Consider the following 18,219-nt stretch of genomic DNA (forward strand, 5'->3'; position numbering starts at 1 on the left):
TTTTTACTGTATAAGAAAATCTTGTTGTAAACTTACAAAAAACGATGTTTTTATATTCGTTGCTTTAGACCACTTTTGTTAGATTAATCATGATGAAGCAGTTTGTCTCTCTTATCTTTGGTACTGGAGAACTCCTCCTACCTTACATGTTTTGGGCGCTTCCTTCCTCAAAAACACCTGATTCAAATGATCAGCTTGTTATCAAAAGTCAAAATCTAAATTTAAGTTTGTTATATCCACAGGGACTCCCAAACTTCCAAATATATTTTTTCCTAAGAAAAAATACAATTTAGGCCATAAAGGTTGAACTAATTAATTTGATTAATGGAATTACTGTTTTATTGCACTTTTTAAAATGGTATAATCGAGATTGGTCATCTTAACATATAAGAGCTGCCAGAGGGAATTTCAGTAGATACATATTTGCTTCTGTCAAAAATCTGTAAAGAGCTTTTTTATGTGTCAATGATTTTTACATTTAACAATTACTCTTGACTACAATACAAGAAGGTTATGTTTGCACTGTGTTTAATATAAAATTTGTATGTATAACACCTCTTTGTTGACAATGCACTTTATTATCACTATGTGTTTTACTATTAATAGTGGATTGTATGTTGATACTTGTGGTGCTCTGTGCTGTACATTTTTTGTGTCTGTTTTCTGCCGGTGTGATAAATGATTTTCCCCAGCTGGGGAGTAATAAAATAAAGTATGAGTATGAAGCTATATATTTTTAAAATAAATGGAAAAGTGTGCTGTCTGTTTACAAATAAAAAGTTGTTATGCAAGAACTAAACGTAATCGCTCATATATTTAAAGAATATCGAGATTATATTGCCCAGCCCTACTCATGCATTCCTAAACTTCGGTGGCATTTGTGACGCCGGTTTAAATTGACACAACCTGGCAACCCGTCCGCAGTTTGTTGTGGAAGATGTCAGTCGTTACTGGAGCAGCTGTGATGATCAGCAGAACTAAAGCATGGGCGCTTCTGAAGTACGTAGAGTTATTGACCTAAGTCAGTCTGAGCGCTGTGTTTTTGGAGATTAGAGCGGTCTGTCTGTGGTTTATATGAGTGTTAGTGTCACGTAGCGAGCGTTAGAACTGTGTGTGTTTTTAGCATTGCTAGCTAGCTTAGCCACAAGCTAACCGGCCAACCTTACCAAAGTCAAGGGCAAAACCGCAGCGATGGCTTAAAGTAACGTAGCTACGTAACATTAGCTAGCTAATGAATAAATACACCACGTAGATATTTTAAATACGCAGGCATACCGCGAGAGTCCAGGACGAATACTACCGCCTGAGGTGTGTTAGCCTTAGCTAGGCTAGGCTAGTAACTACTAATACTAGGGCGATAACGCAGTTCCCAAACTAGCTAAGCTAAGCTAGTTAGCTAGCTAATACTTTTAGCTAATTGTTATTGCGCGTGCGCGTTTTAGTGAAAATATAAATTTGGATAAAAAAAATTAGAATTTTTTTTATGTAGTAAATGTATTAATTCAATAAAAATAAATAATCATCATTAGTCACTCACTTTGTAAACAGAAAGGGTGGCCCAATTAATCAAAACAATCAGTCAATTAATCAATCACTCACTCAGTTATTATTCAGTTTCTCTCAGAAGTAAAGAAAGGATTACCCTAATTTGTAATTCAAGGAGGCATTTACAATATAACAAAAGTTTAAGAAGCTAAAAAACGAAAGAAAATCAACTTAAAACCCCCCAACAGTCCTAGAAAAATAAAGAAGAATAAATGTGTGTGTGTGTGTATATATATGTGTGTGTGTTAAATTGATACAGGATGGGAATTCAGCATACATTGTATGTAGAATTGAGAAGTTAATTAGTATATTACTTTGAACTGTTTGAAGGTGTTAAAGGAAATTTATTTAGCCGTATAGGACGAACACTAACAGGTTCTTGTTTTATTTTGAAGTGCATCCTCTGGAATGGTGCTCTCTCCATCCCGGCCTGTGAGGGTAATGCACGCATCTCAGCTCCCCCCTCTCATCTCCACAATGCGATACAGCAATAGCCCAGCTCAGGAGCAGCAGGCAGCCAGTCAACCAGAGGATAAAGTGCATCTCACAGAGTCTTGTGTCAAGGTTTGTGAATTTCCCATACTTTGTTTTTTTTAGTTAAACAATAAAAAAAACTTCTAATCCTTTCTGATATCATTTCTGTGCAGAGGCTTGCTGAGATCATGGAAAAGGGCGAGTATCTGAGGATACAGGTGGAAGGAGGGGGCTGCTCTGGCTTCCAGTATAAGTTCTTAGTAGACAAAGTCAAAAATGATGATGACAGGTAAGACAAAACTTCACACTTGTTATCTTATGGGTTTTTGGAAAGATGTACATTTTGTAAGACTTGTCAGCGAGGACAGAATTTTATGCAGTTATTATTAAAATAAAGCAACATCAAAAAAAAAAAAAAAAAATTTTTAAATCACTGTGATACTCCATTAACCTGTTACAGGGAAATGCTGAGGCAAGCTGAGTACTGCATTACCTAATGTTGATTAAGCTGCAAAACATTTGTGTAAAACTCTGCAATGTTACTCTACTACTCTAGTGCAAATGTTTTATTCGCTTTCAGTGATGGTTCTGTATCTCTCAGCATGTCCAGAAATGCATGAGTTTTGAAATAACTTGCATAATGCTACTTTAAAAGTGGTTTATCTCGCTAACATGTAAGATCATTTTAAGATAAATCATAGGTGATACAGAATACATAGTTTCTGTTCAGCTGAAAAAGTAAATTGTTTTATGCTAATGTCTTGTCAAAAAACAGGCATGTATTGATTTATTTTGTCTGTATGTTTTTAGGGTTTTTGAACAGAATGGTGTTGGGGTGATAGTAGACCAGGACAGCCTGGATTTTGTGAAAGGAGCCACACTCGACTTTAGCCAGGAGCTCATCCGCTCCTCCTTCCAGGTCCTCAAGAATCCTCAGGCAGACCACGGCTGCTCTTGTGGCAGCTCTTTTTCTGTTAAACTCTGAGAGCTGTCTTTACATCAGTGTTTCCATCCTAAATGCATTTAACAGTGGTTTTTAAATCCTCTCCTACATTGTGTATTCAGTTCATATTTTTGCGTGAAGAGAAAGAGCAGCTGACAAAATGAAGTCAATGGGAGCGGAATTGAGAGCCACTTTTATTTAAAAGGTCTTTGCACAGTGTATCGTAAACTACAGACAAATAAGTGCTTATTTAAAATCCAGACACAGCTCAGTTGTTTTCGGTGGTTCCAAAGTCAAGTAAAGGATTTTGCCATTTATTTCACTATTCTAGTAATTCAGTGTGCCGTATGATTGTGGCATGATCAGTATATAGATCTTCACTATCTGCATTTTCTTGTACATTTGTAAATAGGATATGTTTAATAATAAAATGGTATTAGAATGAGTATCCTGCATCTTAGTGTTCTTCTTTTACATTGCACATTTTTCCTTCTCTTATGTTTGAAATGGTATTGATGTCAATGCAAAAGACACTGACAGATCATTTTCACTGGTGATTTGGATTGAACAGGCAATATATTGTTTTGTTTTGACTGCAGTCAGTTTAAAGTCTGGATGAATAATCATTATGTTTTGTTAGCTCCCAATTGTTTGAGTTTGATGCTGATCAAAGCTGCAATGGATTGTTAAACATATCTGTGACTAGATTACTTCATTATCAAGATAAGAGCTTCTGATCACTATTATCACAAGTTTAGCACTGTATTCAGTGTCAGCTTTTTGCTATTTTTAAGTTCCACACGCTCTAACTTTCCCTTACTGAATTGGTCATAAATGCATAAATAAATGAATATACAATTTGCAAATAATTAACGCAGTCACGAAGCCAAGGCACGTGGGGCCAATTTTTACTAACGAGTTAAAAACACTAGAAGTCATACAATTATTTTTTTTCTGTAAATCAATCTCTTTACAATCTAGTTATAGATGTTTTCAAAGTGAACAATAAAGCACTTTTGTTAGTAACTCTGGATAATGGCATCTGCTAAAATCCATAAATCTAAAGGTAAATAAATGACCACACACTTCTCTCCTCACACAGTGACTGTTGTCTGCGTAATAAACAATGATCTGTTCTATACAGACCATGTTATAACAAAATTAAACAAATACTCATTTATACACATTTTTTTAATCAAAATTGGCCTTTAAGAAAACATTTCACAAAAATATACAAAAGAATGTCTTTACATTTGTATTTACATTAATATCAGAAAATCAAAATATGCACTGGACACAACTCACTATTAATTAGTAAGACAACAAATAAAATAGAAAACAGTTTGCATGTTATATCCATCATTTACTTCTGTATCCCTCTTGACTGGAACATTCCAGTTAAATAACATTAGATCTGTTAGTGGAAGAAACACATTTCTTAATTATGATATGACTTAAAAAAAGGCTTTAGCAGCACAATAAATAGTGATTTCATTGATGCAACCGTGCATCACAACATCTTTTATCCCTCGTGTTCCATTTTTTTAAGGGACATAATGGAAATGAGAACTTCTTTTAAAATTTGTTCTCAGACACAAAATACACAGCATATACTTCTTACCTACACACAAACGCACACACACTCGCACCCAGAACTCACGGTTACTGCTAAAGCTAAAGATGCTACATATGAGGTTTGGAGTTTCATCTACTTCTGCAGGGGGGGTCTGAGGTTTGATGAGTGAATACCATGTTCAGGGCTGACATTAAAGACCACCGGAGAACCACAGTGAGGAGGTCAAGTATACAGTGCATAGAATGCTTTGGCATGCTGACATCCAAGAATATAACGCTCTGTGTTACATTCAGGAAAAAGGCCACAGGAGTTCTGATTTTTTTTTTGTGTGTGAAAAAAATCAACAGACCGTGGAAGAGATATATGAAAGCGTATTAAACACAAAACATAAAAAACAAGCACAAGTGAGCCTATAAAAAGGGCCATTTCAAACAGAGAGGTCCGACCTACCTCTATGAAGAAGAACACTCAGTGGGTGCTTTAAGGCTAATCATATTTTGCTTGCTACACATTTGTTAAGTCTTTTGATTGGAAGAATGTCTTAAACACCTTGAGGAACATTGACACAGACATTTTTTAAACTTAAAAGACATTCCATCTGCAAACTCAGGACAGTCGTAAAAACAGGGAAGAGGGGATACAAGTATTTAAAGCATCACCTTCATATCTGAGAGTAAAAACCTTCTCTAATCATAGACATTTCACAGACCAGCACCATTCACAGCCAGGTAAGACAGAAGTAGAGTAGGTTTTAGGTGTGGTAAAATGACAGGCTAGGAGGCTCATTTAGATACATGGTTATGGAGCCCCGGGTGGTGGAAAAGTCAGGATTGAATCCAGCCTGGTTAGAAGCACCAGCCGCTAATGCTTTCTCTCTTCAGTCAGCAGCACAGTGCTGTGCTCTGCTGGGCTCCTCGTGCTGCTCATGCTGGGACCGGACAGTGTACCCTCTCCTCTGGACCCTGCAGTGGCACTGAGGCGAAGGCTGCTTCAGTGAGGTGCATGGACACACTTCCACACAAACAGGCTGTTTAAGACAAAAAACAGTAAGATATTCCATGAGAGAAATGAATTATTCACTGTTTATCCCCTGGCAACCAGCATGCTGATGGTTAGACAGCTGACTACAGCACTCAGCGAAACATAAGCAAAATGAGATTAAATAACCACTACTTCTACTTTTTACTTCTTTCTCTCTAAAACAAAGACAAAGACAACAAAGGTCATGCTAACACAAAACTACGATCACTTGTAGCCAAATATGTAGAAGTGAAACTGTTTCTGAGGTAAACAGGAACCAGCAAAAAGTGAAGTAAAACAAGCCATTTTGGCTAGCCAACAGTTTGCTAACATCTGTTTTTCTTTATGTAATTTGTTTTCTACATTGTAGATTTATATTAAATACACTAACACAATTAGGGGACACAAATGGAATTATGTAGTAAACAAAAATAAATGTTTGTCCTCCACAATCACCTGACCTAAACCCAACTGGTGATGAGCTGGACAACAACATGAAGCAACTATTGTTCAGTACCTCCAAAAACTACTTTAAGACTACTTTAAGAAAACTATTCCAGGTGACTCTACCTCATGATAACACTGAGATTAAAATACCAAGAGTGTAAAGATCTTTCCTCAAAGCTAATTGTGGCTACTGTCTACAAACAAAAAGTATAAGTATAACTGTATAACTTTAATATCTTCAATATTAATTTTACAATGTAAAAAAAAAAAAGAAAGAAAACATTAAACGAGAAGAGGTTTGTTCAAACTTTTGTATGGTACTGTAGAATAAAGAGCATACTGAAGTAACACTGCTATATGTATATATAGAATGTCACATGCCTTTAAAAAAAAATCACATTTGCAGTAAACCATTCATCAGACCAATCAATATTGTAGTGCTGATTACCAAAGAGTCCATTGTTTGACTACAGTACCTTCTATCATCACCTCCAGCACTGATGACGAAACGGTCCCCATTGGTGAAGCGAATGTTGGTCACATGGGCCGAGTGGCCTAGAAAGCGCTTGTGTTTGGCCTGAGGAAACAGGGAGGCTGTTGAAATTCATTCAGTTCACGTTCATATGCCATATGTGGAGGAAAGTGTCTGTAAAGGCTTTAGTGTCTAAAATATTCTGCTCCTGAGACACAGCAATTTTCTGAGTGTAGACACACTTCAATACAAGAAGATGTAACTGTGAAATACCTTTAATATCCCTATTCTATTTCTGTGGCTTGTACAGCTCTGGAAAAATAAGAGACCACTTCAAAATGATGACCTCTGGAATATAATCAAGAGGAAAATGGATGATCACAAACCATCAAACCAAGCTGAACTGCTGGAATTTTTGCACCAGGAGTTGGATAAAGTTATCCAAAAACAGTGTGTAAGACTGGTGGAGGAGAACATGCCAAGATGCATGAAAACTGTGATTAAAAACCAGGGTTATTCTACCAAATATTAATTTTGGAATTCTTACAACTTTATAAACATGAACTTGTTTTCTTTGCATTACTTGAGGTCTAAAAGCTCTGTACGTTTTTTGTTATTTCAGCCATTTGTCATTTCTGCAAATAAATGCTCTAAATGACAATATTTTTATTTGGAATTTGGAGGAAATGTTGTCCATAGTTTATAGAACAAAACAACAATGTTCATTTTAGTCAAACAAATACCTATAAATAGCAAAATCAGAGAAACTGATTCAGAAACTGAAGTGGTCTCTTATTTTTTTCCAGAGCTGTATTTCAAGTTATATCCAGAATATTAGTAATTTCGTAAGACATTACTATTAGAGGTGTGCCAAAAAATCGATTCACATAAGAATCTTGATTCTCATTTACTACGATTCAGAATCGATTTAAAATGTCCCAAAATCGATTCTGAGGGGCGGGTTTTAGACTGATTTTGGGCTGGGTATTTTTGTTGGACCTGGCAACCCTGGGGATAGCGCTTGTCCTTTCAAACGGAGATCTTCCAGACACACACAGAGCGTAGGTGTTTGAGAATCACCGGTAAGATGGCAGAACAAGCACTATATTACATTAGATTAACGTGTAGTTTCAATGTTTTATGGCAGAATGCTTCATAACAAGCATAAAAAAGATCGCTAGTAGTTAGTTTCAGTAACTGTTAGCTAGCTAACTAGCTAACTTTCCAGTTCCACCTTAAATAACGCTACAGGTGACAGGGGGCTGCAGCATTTAAGGCGGAACGGAAAAATACAATAAGCTAATCAGAGCTAATTTCAGCTCCTCATCACAGAGGAATTAAGGAATGGACCATATGAATTAATTTCTCCACCTCCTGCCCCCTTTCTGAAGAAATACAACGACCTTAAATTAACTAGTTAATCAGCAGCTGCTCCTGAACTTTAGCGCTCCACTGCTATCATCACATCAGCCCAGCAGCGTCACCTACACACCACCGCTAGTAGCCTGGTAATAAAGCAGTGTTATTTATTATTTATTTATTGTTCATTAACATCATTGTGATATCCCAGTGATTCCTCTGTCACTGAGGACCCACATTCCTGCACATTTTATTGTTTTTGTAACACATTACCTGCTCCAGGACCAGTGTATATTATGGAGGGTTTTTTTTCAATAAGATTCATAAGCCAGAAGCAGAAATTTTTATAATTCAAATCGTTTTGAATCAAAAATCGATTTTGAATCGAATCGTGGCCCCCAAAATCGGAATCGAATCGAATCGTGAGATAGTAAACGATTCCCACCCCTAATTACTATGTCTAATTATATGCTGCAACCTCAGCAACAGCACATTTAATCAGATGACGAGTGGTCAAGTTTCTAGATGATTATATTACAATATGTCTGACATGTTCCTTCAGGTCCTCTTAATGCTATCATTACTTGCTGTGTGAATCTGATGGTCAATGATGCCATGTCTAGACCATATCATTACATTACAAGGCTTTTTTACAGTAGCATATTACCAGAGGCCACAGTAAAAAAAAATATTTCAAATTCACTTTGTTGATTTTAGCTTGTAAAACAACTTTCAGTGTTTTCATACTCATACATGTTTAAAGCTCACACTTTTCCCAAATGGATCAAAAACAGTGTGTACTCACAAACTTCTCTGGACACGGAAAGTCGAACAGCTTTACCATTCCAAAGTCATCACCCGTGACAATGTTGAGGCCGGAGTGAGAAACGCAGGCACATGTTACATCAGCTTTGTCCGTATTGCGGGACCAGATTCCCACAACCTCATCCCCCAGCACACTGCAGGTACCCAGACACAAAGCAATACACAGCAGTTACTACTGCAGGGGAATATCCTTATCTATTACACTTGAAGGTGACTTCACACCTGTGTAAGATTTTCTGAACTGAAACTGAATTCATAAACAAGTTGCCTGGATTTCTACAGATCTGATGTAATCACTGTGAATACTAAAACAGACTGAACATATTGTAAACTTCTCTATTTAATTTGTTTTAAAATATTACATCGAAATTGATATGCTAAGACAATGCTTTCTATGGAGATTAAAGAGAGGGCAGATGAGACATGATGCAATTCCTTGTCTGCTTTGTCCCGCACACTGCAACGAGCTTGAATACAGCCTGAATACTGATGAATGAAGTGTGAGACGTTTGAATATTTGTCAAAAAGGATAAGTGTGAACACAGTCAATGGATTGTGACTCTTGACTCTTCATGGCTGCAGTTACCTTGTCCATGTGGCCCAGGTTATTCTGTCTATGACTGCCTGCTCTGTGACCTGCTTTCCAGAAGGCACCTCATAAACGAGCCGTTTGTAAGCACCAGTGGACAACTATGGAGATAAAAGGCAAAAATGAAAGATGAAAAATGATCATGACAATAGTAAAAGCAGAACACAAAGTGTGGTTATTGGCAAATGCAGAACACACATTGGAGGTATGCAGCTGTACCTGTACATAACAGCTGTCAGCAGAGAAGTCCATTTGAATAACAAAGCTTGGAATATCTCTGCAGCAGTTAATGCGGTTTAGTTGCGGTCCCAGAGTCAGGTCATAGAAATCCACAGCATTCTCACTTGAGCCCACAGCAAGATAGCGTGAATCTGGACTGAACCTGTTGATTACAATTACAGGGCAATTTAGTTTAGTTAGAAGAAATTGAATAAATTTATAAGCTGAAAGAAGCAAGTGGATTGTTGCTTTAAGAACAAACCTCTATTTAACCAATATCCGTAAACTAACCACCTTCCCACATGATTAGGAATATAGTTTTCACATGATATTAACTTTTCTGTTATTCTAAAACAAAGTAAACAACAATATGCACTTGCTGATTTAAAAATATGGTTAAATGTTGCTTGGAAATCTGCAGTGTATTCAACCATAAAAGGAGCCTTGTGCTATAAACAATAGCAGCAGTTCCAAAAGCCCCATTCCATTTTACAATGACAGTGGCCACACACTGAAAGGTTAAATGGGACTTGCCCACTGTTTCTTAATATTTTCTGGGGAGAAGTTGTTTAAAAGTGTTAAACTAGATCAAGCATGACCTGATATCCTGAATGGGGGAGCGGCGATCTCTTTTCTTGCCCCATATTTTGAGTGAGGTGACAAGGAGAATGATGAACTCTCCATTCTTCATGCCAATGGCCACCATGTCACCCTCAGGACTGTAGCTCACCGTGCGTGCAGGATGCCCCAGGTTTACCTTATTCAGCATCTTCTGTATTTGGTAAAAAGAAAACAGCACTGCAGCATTGAAATCACACAAACCACTTTTTATTAAACGTTTTATTTATTTATTTATTTTTGCATAGTTTAGACCCTGAATGAAGTGCTCTCACAGACACCAGTGTTATATAAGCAGTGTCACAAAGATGCTTTGTGTGTGTGTGTATGTCCGTGAAGGGCTTACCCTCTCTGGAATGTCCCACAGCCGCACTGTGCCGTCTTCTGCAGCTGACAGAAAGACGTCTCGTGTAGGGTGAGCACCTAGACCCCAGATGGGACCATCCATGTGACCATTGACCAAGATGTTACATGCTGCATTCTTCTCGCCCACCTCAATAATCTCAGCATTTCGTGTGCCCACCAAGATCTTACCCTGAACAAGACGACAGAAAATGCAAATGACCAAACACTGGCAAGACAAAAAGGTAAGACAACTAATGCCTTCATTAAGTATTTTAAGTTGATTTTTTAATGTAAAACAAATAAGTTTATGATTGTGTTTAAAGTAAAAAATGCATAGATACGAAGATACGTTCATTTAACCTAATTAAAAATATGCTGATCTTCTTTGTATGGAGGGCTTGCTGATAAAAACTGGTTTACAGAGCTTACAGAACCTACATATTATAGCACAGTTTTAATTTGTTATATTTGAGTTAGCCTTTGGTCTTACTAAAAAATCATGGTAGGTGTTTAGCTCCAGTTTGACAGTTAGCTGAGGCAGATGAGGTAGAGATGACATAGTATAGACCTGTCAGTTAGTGTAAGCTTTTAGCTTAGAGTAGATCTTCATTGGTTTTCTGCTGGCTTTTGTTCATCACATGGAGAGTTTAGAAAAACAGGAAAAGCTGTGGTCACAAGACCTAGTTCACTTACTAACACATATTCCCTAGAAGAACTAAGTCTGGATGGGGTCATGTACTGTTCTCTAGTATCAACAACACTATATTCACCTTAAAATCACTGTTGTGTTTGACTTCTGTGCCAGCTTTAACTGAGGATTCGCTAGTGAGTGGTTTTTATATTAATTTTAAGGGTGTAAATATGACAAATCAAAACTTTCGGGGTTTTGGATCGTATAGCCCTGTTTTGGTTATGGCAGACTTTGTTTTGAAGGAGGACAAAATAGTGTTTTATGTTTTTTCCCCCTTTTTTGTCAGTTCTATGTACCAAATTCAAATTTTCAACTACACTGAGATTGACGCAGGTCAAGGCACATCAGCCGCAATCTTTTCACTCACACAATTTATAATAATTGTTGGAAATTTAGCCTAAAATAATGTTTAATGAAAGATAATAATAAGCCTAAAAGGGTTAGGACTTGTCTCTTTTCAGACCTACATGTAAGATGTATGTGTAGGTATACTTCTGTAGCCATTGGGCAGTGGGGATATTGTACCTTGCCTCTGCAGACAGAGCGCACACAGTCTATGATCTGGCCGGTCTCCAATCTGAAAGCTCTGCAGCGCTTCAGCTCCTGGTCCCATAGCTTCAATGCACCGCCCTCCTTAGACCTGCAGGGTGCAGCACACACACAGCACAGCTCACATGCTAAAGCCCTACATTCTCACATACACATACCCACACACACACAAAGCTCACCTGCACCAGCACTGCGTGACCAACGCTCAGGTCACGTACATCATGCCACAAACACTCATACACACAGCACAGCCTGCATATTACAGCACTGCATGTTCATCGTTCAATAAAGTCAATTGCTATATATTTGTTATTTCTAAAAAAAAATCCTAAAAAGAACAAAACATTATTACTATACTATGAAAAAATATATATTATTTTAAATGTATGTACAATATTCTAATTTACATCTTTAATATTGTTTTCACAGATGTGTAAACTCGAATAGGTGAGTCACTTACGGTCTCTCTTTGCCACCAGTGACAATGAGCCCATCTCGTAGAGTGGTGTACATGGTGAAAACAGGACCAGTGTGTGCCTTAGCCACAATTCGCACTAGAATGTGTTCCTTCCATACACACACATCTCCACTAATGGTACCTGTAAATGTCAAGTTATTCTGAAAAGAAAACAAACCTGCACTAATCTAGTGACCTCTAAAGAGAGAACAGCACAGCATTGCAAAGCACAGATCTGTTTTACATCACATTTATTGAAAATATCTGATGTGGTTGTTGATACTTATGCATAATTTTAACTGAGACTCTATCTTGTACATAGCAAAAGCAAGAGCAGCATGTGACATTACTGTGTATTGTATACGGGATGTAAAGTCTGACATCGTTACAGAGATAATGTGCAATATAAACATGTGGCTCAAATGCACCTCAGACCAACTCCTGAAGTGGTTTAAGTGATCAGATTTGCATTTGTTTAAATGTGTCTTCAGTGTGTTTACACTTGCTTGATTCTCAAGATTTACGAAGTGACCAGGTGTAAACAAGGTTTTTTAAAGTACTTTAAAGTGACAAAAGCACTGTGAAAATGTTCAGCTTTACTAGCAATAGATCAATGAAATAATGTATTTGTTTTTTCTTTTGTCTCTGGTATGCCCACATTAGGCTCTACAGGACTAAACTGCCTCTAGTGCAATTTATTGTTCTGGATTGCCAACACTGAATTGTGTTGTTTTAATATACTTAAACTGCACTGTACAAAACTCTCCATTGGCTGATATTCAATATTAAATATCTTATCTTTTTAGCCACAATTGAATTAAGGGGCAAAAAAGATTCCTATTTCTAGTGTCAAACAATTTAAATGTTTATAATTTGTGTAGTGCATGTGTATAAAAGTATAAGTATAAAAGGGTTATACTTACAGCACCAAATGCCACAGAGAGCATGGTTTGCATGCGTGCATCTTCAATAGAGCTGAGCACTCCTTTCTTGCTGAGTAGAGCCCTGCCTGCTAGGGTCCAGAAGCGCACATGCTTTATCCCCACTGACACAAACTGAGTGTCTGAGTCCGGCCGGAACTCGGCCACAAAGATCCGTTGTGTGTGGCCGGAGCGACTGGCTACTTTGGCACCTTAAGAACAGTAATAAACAGGTGCTGCTCTGAGTGAAATAACACAAACTGGTGTCTATGTAAAACAGTAGAGAGTGGGTATCAGGCCAGAGAGAATCAGTGGTGCTGTACCTTCCTGCCACTTCCAGATGGTGATGGTGTGCTCGGGGTCCAATCCCACAGACAGAAGCAGCTTGCCAGTGGCACTGAAGCTGACCGAGCAGATGCCCCGAGAGTGGTAGCAGCGCAGCACGGACAGAGTCTGTTTGTTCATGGCATCCCACACATGGATGGACGGGGATGTGGCTGTCAAGCAGATGGAGAATCTGGTTTAAGATCAGACTTTCTAAACAACTGGGATAGACTTGTATCTCACAAACGTATCTCAATCTAGTAGTCTGTTTACACCTTGCTTTACCATGCGTTTCATATCCAGATACAATCTGCATATATTTTGGGCAGATTAAGTTGGCATTTTTCATCTAATTTCCATTTGACTTCATGTAATTACGTTTTTCATGAAACTAGAGTATTGACATTTTGATATGTTCTGCCATCCTATGTGCTACTTTTATTTTTAACGGTCTGTATCTTAGAATCACAACAGCAACTAATATTACACATAGTGATTTAGATGGTTGTTGGGAGTAACTCTAAACAAACCATCAAGTTTATGTGCAGTGTGTAAAACTGCATTTGTCTGAAGGAAACATGAGCCAAGCTCACTGTGACCCTAACACCAACTCTCTCAGATCACTACAGCAAAAATTAGCTGCATTCCACCAAACTCACAGCCCAGAACGTTACTAATGGGGCTGTACTTAAAAATAGTGTCTTATTAGAAGCAGCTAATCTTCTAAAATGAAACTTGGTGCATTTTATATTCAAACATACAGTACACATAAAATACCAATCGAGAAACATGGTTTATGTTTGGTAGCCATTTATTAGTAGTAGGTATTAGTAGTAAGTATTAGTAATATTTTTTACCTGACATATCACCACTGTCACCTGTGCAAGATTACAGAAAGGTGAAAGGAATTAGAAGATTTCTGGTCATTTACAAGCAAAGGCAAAATTTATTTACATTCAGCTTAAAAACTGAAGACTTAATTACTCAGCAAAATGAGAGACTGCTGTAAAACATTTCAGAGTAAAGTAAAAGAATGAAGTTAAAGAGGGCAGCCCACTTCTCACAAACATACCTACTTGGCCAGTTGCCACCACGTTGGGGAACTTGGGGTGTTGATTGATGGTGAGGCACAGAATGTCATCACTGTGTTCAACATAGAAACTCTGACATGCTAGAGGAAAACAAACAGAGCACACACATTGAACAATGGATCTGTTAGAAACAGCATTGGGCTAATAACTGATACTAAAATTTTCAGAACATGATTTTAGTGTATGATGGGTATGTAGTAAGAAAGTCAATTTCGTAAGTTAGGCAGACAGCCATGAAAACAGTGAAACAGTATCTTACATACAGACAGTTTGCCAATATGTGTAACTAAGTCTGAATGATGAGAAGAGACTTATATAATCAATTCATAAAAATACGCACTGTAAGACATAATGCGGGTGTAATGTATCTGTCCACATGAAAACGTTACGCATTACATCAATTAATTGGGCATTGGTGGCTAAAATATGCAACAGTAGCTTAAGTGGGCGACTTTTTGAGGACCAGAACTAATATTGCAATATTTGCAATTTTCTTTTTTTTATGAACTGAAAAAAATAAATATGTACAATTCTAGGTTTTCCCGGACACATTGGGTACTCTGAATGTGAAAAAGGTATTGAGGTTTGAGGCTTAATTCGTGCAGAATATTGTCAGTATTACAATGTATTACATAATATTAGAATTTAGTGAGCTATCATAGCATAATAATATTTTAGATTGTATACCAAAATGTAATTTTCTGCCAAAGCTTAGCTAAAACTATCATCAGCTCTCTCTGCTTGACATTTTATGGGACCTCTTTTAGTAACAGAGCAGTTATACCTGTTGTCAAGTTGAGGACGACCCCGACTGAAGCTGTGTGGTAGATGATATCCGCCCCCTCATTCAGGTAATGCACGTTGTTGCGGCAGTCGTTGCCCCGGTAACCAAACACCAGCTCTAGCACCAGGTCCTGCGGGGAGAGTGAAAGAGTAGGGTTAGGGTCAGAGGTCATCTCCATGGCAATAGCACAGAGGTTAAGGGACTCTGCTTTCAGGATGAGACAGGACAGGCCGAGAGGAACCATGCTGCAATTAAATTAAGCGAGGTTAACAAGATGTGCAAAGCTAATGGGTCTCCCTTGGGCTCTGTGTGTCTAGAGTCCACCATAAAACAGGCCTCTGACTCAGCAACCCGAATGAGATATGAACTGAACAGGCAAGTATATCCTTATAATGTGTATGCACATACTCAGTACACTGCGGATAGAAGTGAAGTCCCGCCTAGTAAAAGAACAAAAGCTCAATTTTTATTTTTACACATTAACAGGACTTAGCACAGTGTCTCATTAATCCCCTGAGGGTAAAGGAGATGAACTGAACAAGCATGTCTTCAGACCTAAACCCTATTGAGCTATTCAGGGTGTTGGCATTCTTCTAATAGCCTAGGCCATCTTTATGTATAGCAACAATTCTTTGTTAGATCCTGAGAGTTCTTTGCCATTAGGTGCCATTTTGAACCTTCAGTGACCAGTATTAAAGAGTGTGAGAGTAATAATACCTAATTTAACACACCTGATGTCAGTTTACACCAGACATTGAAACATTAACAAGTCACATGACACTGGCACGGGACAATGGCTAATTTGGAACAGAGGTTTAGAAATAAATGGCTGTGTATTGAGTTATTTTAGGGGGACAGTAAATATAAACTGTTAAAAAAGCTGTACACTGACTGCTTTACATTATATCAAAGAGTCATATCTTCAGTGCTATCCTATTAATATTTTAATAAAATATTAATAAAAATATGAGGGGTGTAGTCACTTTTGTGACATACTGTATTTTTGTGGGGCCTTCGCATTGAATATGAATGTGATTGGTGATTGGATGAGTCCACTGTCTGGAACAATTTTATCCAGAGGCCACCAGTCAAGCTCATTACCACCCACTGCACTGTTTATCGTGGGTGGTAACGCCTTCTATGATAGATTTTTTTAAATGCCCTCACAACTTCCATCTGGCACCCAATATCAGACCATGCTTAAACTCACAACTTCTACGAGTCATGCAAAAAACGTTTTGTCTGGATTTTTGGCATTTTGAGATGATTTGAACTTGGTATTTACATTCTTTACATTGCTTCAATATTCATTGATGAATGGACCAATAGAAATGTTGCAAAATCACTTGGAGAAAAATCTTTTTGCTTTTAACCACTAGAAGTTTATGCAGAATTATGTTGCATACTCCAGTTGTGGTTCTATATAAACTGTATAAAAAAGCATTGTGTGAAAACAATTTCCCTTAGCCATACTTCTCAGCTGTAAAGGGAGCACAAGAGCAAGAAATTCCTATTCTTTAAAAATGCAAGGTTTTTGTGTCTCACTGACATAGTTTGTCTGACACTTACCTCTATGGGCCTCTTTTTCTTGCCCACATTGTTGGTTTGTAGTTTCTCTGGCACTGGTAAAGCTCTGCTGACTGGGGGTCTATTTCCAATTGAAGCACAAAATTTTATAATTAAAACTAAAAATCATTAACAGTCACTATAATGGAGATGCAGAGAACATGTAAGTAAGCTTACCTTGAGCCCCTTTATGGAAGCATTGCAGAAAAAGAGAAAATATTAGAACCACAGTTTCTCATTTAGGAGTCATCAAAGTGCACCAAATCGTAATGGCACAACACAGGGTCACTGAGAACAAAAAAATGCACAGTATAGAGCTGGAGAATCTATCGCTCCAACTATATTCTCAGCAACAACCATGATTATGTAAAGTCAATAATAGTATGTGGCCTGAAACAACTCACAATGGGTCACAGATGGCAAAGCAAGAAGCTAACTCACCCTAAAAGAAAAGATTATATATGTATACTTCAAAATAAAGTTACTGAGCATGTAAAGCGCATAGAGAGTGTGCTGTGTTCCAAAGCACCCAGAAGTCTTGCTTCTAGCTGGCATAACCAGAAGCTGAATGACTTTAAAGCAGTGAAGGAAGGGCAGACAGCCAAGCACTTACTGTAATGCAGTGCCATCTATTCTAATGTGGGATTGCAATACCCTGCTGTCAAAGCACCTACAGTAAGCGTTCCATAAAGAAACATCAGCTAAACGCTAAGTTGCACTTATGATTTTGATGAAGGGAATGGCAAAAGGTGAGCTGAATGGAAACGATGACCACTGCAGAATGGCATAGCGGATATTCACAGAGCACACACAGTACTTTTTGTTATCCTTACCTGACTACCCCCTGCCTTCACATGATGACAAAGAAGAGTGCAGGGTAGAGATAGACATAGGAGTGAGGAAAAGAGGGAGAGAAAGACACCAGAGTGCCATATTACTCAAAGCCAAAGTGCTCCATGTAGCAGAACACAGCTTTAAATCAGTACTGTGATGTATCACAGGCAAAAATATATATTTTTGTGAAATGCAGACAATCATAGATTTGACCACTGCTGGGATAAACCCTTTAATATTTAGGCCAAAACCTGTTCCACATCTGGGTACAGAAATTATCTAGTTTCTAATTATTAATTCTCTTGAAGTGGAAAATCTGAAAATCTTTAGCAACTTGACAGAAACTGAGACTTTAAGGGCATATTATCTCCCTTGTTTAAATGTCCTCCCTGCAAAAGTAAATTAACAGCTTTCATCTACTGATGTCTCTTTCTCAGACGCTGCACACAGTACAGAGTTTGGCTTTAGGTAAAATGACACAGTAAAACACAAACTAGTAGTGGAGAAGGAATGTGAACTAAACATGCACTATGAGATTCTAAAGAACAGGAGAATAGCACTCAACACTAAT

The 18,219-nt window shown here is 37.8% G+C and overlaps 2 protein-coding genes across 3 annotated transcripts in view; one reads left to right on the forward strand and one right to left on the reverse strand.

Moving 5' to 3' along the window:
• Positions 1–892: 892 nt before the first annotated feature.
• On the forward strand, positions 893–3,408 carry isca2 (iron-sulfur cluster assembly 2). Its single transcript, XM_015606686.3, has 4 exons — positions 893–999; positions 1,941–2,109; positions 2,193–2,308; positions 2,830–3,408. Exons 1-4 carry the CDS (start codon positions 938–940, stop codon positions 3,002–3,004), a joined length of 522 nt encoding a protein of 173 aa, XP_015462172.2. The 5' UTR covers positions 893–937; the 3' UTR covers positions 3,005–3,408.
• Positions 3,409–4,681: 1,273 nt separating this feature from the next.
• The window catches only part of eml5 (EMAP like 5), a 68,021-nt gene continuing 54,483 nt past the window's right edge, over positions 4,682–18,219 (reverse strand). The window contains exons 28-44 of one of the 2 annotated variants that reach the window (XM_007252507.4): positions 17,648–17,662; positions 16,992–17,000; positions 16,818–16,896; positions 15,249–15,378; positions 14,446–14,544; positions 14,231–14,251; positions 13,373–13,546; positions 13,053–13,261; positions 12,133–12,290; positions 11,649–11,763; positions 10,434–10,622; positions 10,069–10,241; positions 9,470–9,632; positions 9,248–9,351; positions 8,642–8,795; positions 6,482–6,582; positions 4,682–5,565 (exon numbers count right to left, since the gene is read on the reverse strand). In XM_007252507.4, the coding sequence (XP_007252569.2) occupies positions 5,529–5,565; positions 6,482–6,582; positions 8,642–8,795; positions 9,248–9,351; positions 9,470–9,632; positions 10,069–10,241; positions 10,434–10,622; positions 11,649–11,763; positions 12,133–12,290; positions 13,053–13,261; positions 13,373–13,546; positions 14,231–14,251; positions 14,446–14,544; positions 15,249–15,378; positions 16,818–16,896; positions 16,992–17,000; positions 17,648–17,662 (1,930 nt within the window). In that variant the 3' untranslated portion in view covers positions 4,682–5,528. Of the gene's footprint in view, positions 5,566–6,481; positions 6,583–8,641; positions 8,796–9,247; positions 9,352–9,469; positions 9,633–10,068; positions 10,242–10,433; positions 10,623–11,648; positions 11,764–12,132; positions 12,291–13,052; positions 13,262–13,372; positions 13,547–14,230; positions 14,252–14,445; positions 14,545–15,248; positions 15,379–16,817; positions 16,897–16,991; positions 17,103–17,647; positions 17,663–18,219 lie in introns of those variants that run through there. The other variant, XR_007424002.1, reaches the window with a different exon arrangement.

Source organism: Astyanax mexicanus, chromosome 14, assembly GCF_023375975.1.
Source record: "Astyanax mexicanus isolate ESR-SI-001 chromosome 14, AstMex3_surface, whole genome shotgun sequence".
Lineage (NCBI taxonomy): Eukaryota > Metazoa > Chordata > Actinopteri > Characiformes > Acestrorhamphidae > Astyanax > Astyanax mexicanus.

Bases quoted from the DNA above. Each gene is read 5' to 3' on its own strand.
- isca2 (XM_015606686.3), top strand. From the start codon at position 938: ATGTCAGTCGTTACTGGAGCAGCTGTGATGATCAGCAGAACTAAAGCA. The intron at 1,000-1,940 runs GTACGTAGAGTT...TTTATTTTGAAG, and splicing joins AAAGCATGGGCGCTTCTGAA to TGCATCCTCTGGAATGGTGC. The intron at 2,309-2,829 runs GTAAGACAAAAC...GTATGTTTTTAG, and splicing joins GTCAAAAATGATGATGACAG to GGTTTTTGAACAGAATGGTG.